Source organism: Haliotis rufescens, unplaced genomic scaffold, assembly GCF_023055435.1.
Source record: "Haliotis rufescens isolate VD_foot unplaced genomic scaffold, xgHalRufe1.0.p SCAF_4, whole genome shotgun sequence".
Lineage (NCBI taxonomy): Eukaryota > Metazoa > Mollusca > Gastropoda > Lepetellida > Haliotidae > Haliotis > Haliotis rufescens.
In genome coordinates this window covers 23,551,081-23,558,643 of record NW_025964112.1, presented here as the reverse complement: position 1 = coordinate 23,558,643, position 7,563 = coordinate 23,551,081, and the positions used below count along the sequence as shown (strand labels likewise).

The window sequence follows — 7,563 nt, the reverse complement described above, 5'->3', positions numbered from 1 at the left end:
TGCTGTTACTGCATGCTACGTTCTGCTGCAACATGCTACATATTATTACATAAACAAAAACTAAAAGACACATGATAATATGACATTAACAAACACGAATTTAGTAATTTTCTGTAGACAGTTGATGTAATGTTACTTATCATTTAGATTTTTTAAATATGTAATGTTCATAATCGTTCACTTTCAAACACATTTCCATTCATATATTACATGTGCTGTCCTCATGGGTTAAACTTTGCCATCTTCTTTTTTCGACGGGGGAGATTATGATTTGATGGCCTACATTTATTAAAAGTGAGTGATTTAGGTACACTTTGGTAAGGCCCAAATACTCTCTCTCTCTCTCTCTCTCTCATATAACTGGAATATTGCTGAGTGCAGCAACAAACAAACAAAAAATCCCCCCCCCCCCCCCCCCCACACACACAGACAAAATTCATTGTAAAATGCCAGGGTATTTTCAATTTTCAACACGTTCAGTGACAGTTTTCTCTATATAATAGGAGCTTTGTTGAAATGTTTATTACAGTTGGGGTGTCATCTAACGCTTCATTCCTGATTATTCATTCAGCACATCAAAATAATCAAACGTATTGTCCAACTGTTCAGATTTCTGAAACAACATATGTGGCCGATCGTCATAAGCAAATAACAAAAAGTCTTTATGGTATTTTTTTCTTATTTCTTCCAAATCGTCTTTCGAAATCGTACGATATGCCTGAAGAAAGGCCTCCTTGTTTGATGCGGACACACCACTTCTCAAGCTTGCTTCAAGGGCAAAATTGATGACTTCAATTTCCTTGGATGTTTCACTTTGTTCCGGGGTAAGGGGAAACTCTTCCTGCTTTGATATCAGTCCCAGGATCTGCATCTGTCTCCAGAGACGACGAAGCGCTGTGTGGAAAGACACGCATGGACGAATCCGCTCGCGTTGGGAAAAGGCCCGTGTGACGTAATCGACGACTGAATCAACCAAATGCTCCAGTTTGAAATCTTTAAACTTTATTCTGTTGTCGACATTGAGATGCCTAAAAATGTATGACACGTCCTCTTTAAACGTTTCCATTTTCGCAACAACGTCATACTGAAGGTTGCATACATCGCACACACTAGACACGGGAATAAAGTGATCGTCAAGGCGACGCCTAGGGGTGTCTATGATGTACTTCACAAACTCACGAAATGTTACATCATGCCCACATCGAAGACTCTTATCGGAAGCCAAATCTCTGGATTGGACAATTTTCTTTCCGATTTGTTTCCATAAATAATTATTGGGAGCTACAAATTTATCAACATACGCCGAAAAAATACGTGCGTATGGATCTCTTGCAAATACATATTTGAAAGATGTGTCAAGCAGTTTTAGCAAGGAAAAACCCATCTCTCCTGACTTAGTAGCATTGATAATGTCCAGCCTATGATATTGGGATTTGAACGCTGAATGAGCAAATTTGTAGGGTGATGTTTCATGACCATCATACACACTGAGCGCTTCCCATGTGCGTCTCCAGAAACTCGAACCAGATTTGGCAACAGAACAGTACACCATCTTAGGAGTGTCCATGTACCACAAGGTGTGCAGTGATCTTAAAGTCTTCTGTCTTCCTGGTATGGAATCACACGCACGTGTCAGGTGATCCCGTCTTTCTGAGTATCGATTTCGATTGGGGAGCTGTAAATAGAATACATTCCAGTTTATCTTCGGGTATTGGTGCATGTTACAAACGAATAACCGGAAAAGAGGGGCTGCTATCAATTTGTGATAACATAAAAGATGTTCAATGGAGATATGTTTAAATATTTGCTTTTTATCCTCCATTGCAATGTGACAATTCTGTGAAACTATCATCGTTTGAAAAAGATGACGGTTTTGTTTTCTTTGCAAAACACATGATAACTATGTACACATTTCGGGTAAATAAAGTATTTGTTTGAAAAAATATCTTCAACTTAGTAGTTGTACATATTGGCATATTTGTGTAGGATTCACATTATTACACACACACACATTATTAGACATACATATCATTGGACATACACTCTTTACCCTGTTAAGAGTGTTTCTATCAGTGTCTTCGTTCAGTTCTAGAAGTGACAATACAGTCTTGACGACATCAATGCATGCAATGTTTAACGTTTAACCTGGTCATCAGACATAAGAAATGTGTCGGCCGGAAAAAGAGTAAAAGAAACCGTTATAGATAATGCACACCATGGTTTATAACCACTATGCAGGACTCGTTATTTCACATTAATATATCTCTATCTTATTGTTTTCTTTTCCATCACTTTTTATTAATAGTACAGCCTCTTCTATTGACAATCTCCGCAATTAATTCCGCTGCAGTTTCATCTCTGATTAGTCTCTGGAACGTGTCAGAATATCTAGAATAACATTTATATTTGGTGTAAGACGCCTTTGAATAATCTTCATTTTCCATACCAGCTTGCTGTTTTGGTACAAATTCACCTATGACTGGAAAATGATCTGAATCATTCAAGTTTCCAATCTTGAAAGCATTTATCACTGGAAATAAAGATGAACTAACAATCAAATAATCTAAAACACTTTGCCCATTTCTTGAAACACATGTAAAATCACCGAGGGCATCACCCTGAAATCTACCATTGGCAATATGCAAAGAGTGTGATATACATATATTCAAAAGACGTCTACCAAAGTTATTGACCTCTAGGTCTCTGTCGTTTCTCTTGGTGTGTAAATCGTCACTATCATACCACTCACCACCTGGAAGATAGTCGGCACTGTCATCAATAATACAATCATCACTGATACCTGTTCTAGAGTTAAAGTCACCTGTAAGTATAATGTCAGCATCATAACACGTTTTAATATCATGAAGACATTCATCTAGTGTATCTAAACTGTCAGTATCTTTTCCTACATAATACTGTGAGTATTCTGGTGAAACATACAGCACTCCTATTACTACATCTCTGGTATAGCCAAAGACTTTCTTGTCAAAAAGTAAGAAGACAGCATCTTGAATATGTGACAGTATTCTTGTACAACACAAACGCTTATCAACATACACACCAACTCCTCCATGCTTCAGCCTGTCTCTGCATGTAGCAAATAGTTGATGTGTGTCTGAGAGAAATGTACTGTAGTCATATACAGAATACAACCATGTCTCACATAATCCTACCACTGAGTGTTGTGACAGTATATGTTCCAATAGTTTATCCTGTAGATGGCGTTTAAGAGATTGGCAGTTCCATGTGAAGATATCTTTAGCAGATGAAGCATCAGTATAAGTTTCAGTCCCTGGGTAGTCTGTTAGTGACTGGGCCCGGCCTAACCTCTATCTAAACTCAGTCAATGTACTGGTTTTGTGGTTAAAGTCATATGACTTCCCATCGATAACCAGCTTATCAAACCGCAGGTAAGCTTCTTGTCCATCATTCCTGGCTTTTATCATGTGAGGAATCAAATTCTTCCTTTTTTTCTCTTACCACATAACTGTAATCCTCACTGATTTTCACAGGACTCTTTCTAAGCTTTTCCCTGGCATAAGTAAGGATGGCTGTCTTTCCCCTTGTGAGCTTGACAACTATAGGTCTAGGCTTCCCTCCATCTCTCTTCTTCCCAACTCTGTGGGCTCTCTCTATCCCCACCCCTTCATCACTGTCTGCTTCATCCATGTCTAGCTTATCCACCAGAACCTTTCTCACAGCGGTCTCACAATCTGCCCAGGTCTCTCTTTCATTCACATCCTTCTCAGGAATCCCGTACACCACAATATTCTCTCTCCTTGAGTTATTCTCTAGATCATCAGTTTTTCTCCCTAAGTCATTAGTCTTCGTTTCGAGACTTGAAGTAAGTCTAGCTACCTGCTCCTTTAGCCCCTTTATCTCCGCCTGAAGTGAATGTACTATTTCACTCAGTTCTTTTACTGTATATTTAACACTACCTGCTGGGGTTTCAGGACCTGGGTTCGTCTCAACATCCCCACACACAGTCACAGTCAAAATCGCTATCACGAAAAGCGTGGTCACTGACAACGGCACACACAATGTGTTAATTCTGAACTTTACGCTTGGTTTTCGTCTCGAAAAAGTTCCTATCTTTACTCTCCAGGTATTGATATCTACCCCCATACCTTTCTGAGTGCTTTGCTTTCTTGTTTACTTCTTGTCAAGAGGAAAGGGACGTCACTCTAACTGTAACTCTAACTATTAATTAACGACTTCTACGGTAGAGCTGCTGAATGCATGAGCAGACGACAAACGTCACGTGATCAGCACGTGAGGACTCAACACCAATGGTGGGAAAGTGACTGAGACAGCAAAACAAGAAAAATATCTTGCTCTTGATAAACTCAGGATAACCAATCTTCACCAAGATATTCAAGATTATAAAAGATTGAAATATCTTTTCAGAGATGTTTGCCGAAAGAAAAAAGAAGATTTTAAAAGAAGCGTATCGGACAATCTCATCTAAGTTAAACACAATACTGACGATCTCTGGAAGGAACTGAAGAAGCTAACAACTTCAAAACCTAATAACAAAATAAGTGCACATGATTGGCTGAATCATTTTCAAAGTTCATTAAATAGTGAACAAAAAGATACAACAATGGAAGATACGGTAAATAATGTCTTATCTCTCTACATGACGACCAGTGTCTGGACTGTGAAGATAACACACCTTATTTCCTAAATGCATCTATAACTTTGTCTGAGGTAACTAGAACAATTGGAGAATTAAAGCGGAACAAGACGCCGGGTTGTGATGGTATACCATCAGAAATATTACTTCATTCTGTTGATGTCATATCGCCTGTTCTTTTACGTCTCTTCAACAAGACTCTTGTAACTGGAAATTTTCCTGACGAGTGGTGTAAAGCTATAATATGTCCTCTCCGAACGAAGGGATCACTGAATGACGTAAACAACTATAGAGGTATCTCACTTTTATCGATAATTGGAAAAGTCTTCACAAAAATATTGAACGAAAGATTTTATCAGTGGACATCCGATAACAATATCATATACGAAAATCAAGCTGGATTTAGGAAGGGCTACGCAACCGTAGATAACATGTTCACTTTATATGGAATGATAATGAAATATCTCTCGAAGTCTGGTGGACGATTTAAGTGTTTTCTCATAGACTTCTCGAAAGCTTTCGACAATGTAAACCATTCTCATCTTTGGTACCGACTCATCAACTATGATATACATGGTAATATCTTGACTATTCTACGAAAAATGTATTCCAAATTAAAGTAATGTGGCAGAACTTCCTGTGGTTTAACATAATTCTTCCAGTTTTTTCAAGGAACAAGACAAGGCTGTATGCTAAGCCCGTTACTTTTCAGCTTATTTATAAATGAACTTACAACGGAGATGACAATATCAGACTGTAAAGGTATATATTTTTCAGAGGATGCTCCAAATGTATGTTCTCTCCTATATGCAGATGACGTGGCAAACACTGCAGATACAGTTGGGAGGCTTCAGCAACAAATTGATGTTCTCAGCACATTCTTTGACAAATGGGGGCTTTCACTTAATTTAGATAAATCCCAGATTGTAGTATTTCGGAACGGAGGATACCTACGCAACTACGAAAAGTGGTTTTACAAAGGAACAAAGGTTAAAGTTGTGCCATTCTATAAGTACCTGGGACACTCTTCACGCCTAAGGCAGTATGGACTCGAGCAACAACGACATTAGCACAGCAAGCCGAAAAAGCATGCCAGCTTATCTATACATTCCGTTTTAAGTGTGGTGGACTGCCAATAAATGTTGCTGCAAACCTATTTGACAGAATGATATTACCAGTCCTTACCTACGGCGCTGTAATTTGGGTGTTTCAACGGATTCAATGTATCGAAACAGTTCAGCTAAAATATTTCAAGAAGATTATCTATGTCCTCAAAATGCATGCAATGCTGCTGTTCTTGGTGACTGTGGAAGAAATACTGTCTTCGTGACGCAAATAATGAAATTGTTATCTTTTTGGACTAAACTTATCTCAATGGACAACAATCGACTTCCAAAGCAAACGTACATAATGTTACATGGACTGGGCAGTGTAAATCGTACATCGTGGGTGTCAGATGTTAAAGAAACTTTATTGAGATATGGATTTGGATACACTTGGATCATGCAGGACTCTGGAATTAAATCAGAAATACAACAACGTATCATCGACGTAGATATTCAACAATGGCAAGCAGACATTACAGGCAACTCTAAACTATCTTCCTACTCTACTTATAAATCTGTTTTGAATGTCGAACTTTATCTTACACATATCAATTTACGGACTTACAGACAAGCACTATCAAGATTTAGATGCGGATGCCACAATTTAATGATTGAACTTGGACGAAGAATGGGCTTGGATGAAGAAATCAGATTATGTTCATACTGTAGCCGTTATGGAATAGATGTTATTGAAAACGAATATCATTTTTTACTTGTCTGCAAAGCCTTCCCTCAACTCCGGGAATCTTATATTCAACCTATTTATTATAAACATCCTTCTGTTACAACATTTGAAAAGCTAATGAATTCCAAATGCCCTCAAACACTGTTAAATTTAAGTAAATACATATTTTTCGCTTTTAAATTGTATCCTACACTTCATCAATAATTGCTTGTCGTTATGTATATATATTGTTTTAATCCTCTCGTGTATATCGTAACTATCTATTTTGTTTTAATATTGACAATGTATGTCCTGTGGGCCAGTGGCCTTTTTGGCTTGAATTAACACGGCACAAACCATCACTTTTTTATCAGGTTGGGGGGTTTCCAGTTGGTCGGAAGAAATCAAGAAACCGTGGGAAATACGGTCGGTTTGAGGAAAGCAAAAATATACACTGATGCCCTTACACACCATACACAATTGAATAACACACGAACCGCTGATCACGTATCAGCCTGGGCGTTAGCGGGGGAAACAAGGCAGCACAAGTGGAAACTGAAGCATGCAAGATACATTGGCTCCTCACCTTGGTCTCCTCGCTTCTGTTTCCCAGTGCAGTCATCAGGCTGTCATGGTAGCGCTTCAGTAATACTTTTTCATCGGACGTTTGGATGCCCTCTATTGCCAATTTTAGATAATTCTTTTTCCTCATCTGAAATATATCTTGTAGTTACATTTGTTTGTCAGTGGTAGAACTTTTACTTTCATTAAAATGTAGACTTTTTCCTAATTATGTTTTATTAATGGGGCTATATAACGAGTCATGGATGACCCAGATTACTATTATTATCCGGAAACGGTACGATTCGGCTCTGCTCCTTTACCGAGTGATTGGGAATAAATTTAGGAGCTCCGGAGATTTATCACGTTTTATTGAGCAATATCGATAGTAAAAAGTACGTGTGGTGTAAGTTGACACAAACTAAGACTGAGTACAACCAGGAATTGACCTGCGGTTGATGTCACACATTCAACTACCTCCCATCCCATGTCGTCACTGTGGCCATCAGGTTTATATTTATAGTCAAATACTTTTGGATATCGCTTTTTCGGAGTAGAAGCAGCTACGAAGTGGAATTCTTTTCCTTTTCGAGATT

The 7,563-nt window shown here is 38.3% G+C and overlaps 1 protein-coding gene across 2 annotated transcripts in view; it reads right to left on the bottom strand.

Moving 5' to 3' along the window:
- Positions 1-442: 442 nt before the first annotated feature.
- LOC124132190 (dihydrofolate reductase-like) overlaps positions 443-7,563 on the bottom strand; it is a 53,183-nt gene continuing 46,062 nt past the window's right edge. For both annotated transcript variants that reach the window (XM_046495964.2, XM_046495963.2), the window contains exons 7-8: positions 6,993-7,118; positions 443-1,675 (exon numbers count right to left, since the gene is read on the bottom strand). In XM_046495964.2, the coding sequence (XP_046351920.1) occupies positions 560-1,675; positions 6,993-7,118 (1,242 nt within the window). In that variant the 3' untranslated portion in view covers positions 443-559. The remainder of the gene's footprint in view (positions 1,676-6,992; positions 7,119-7,563) is intronic.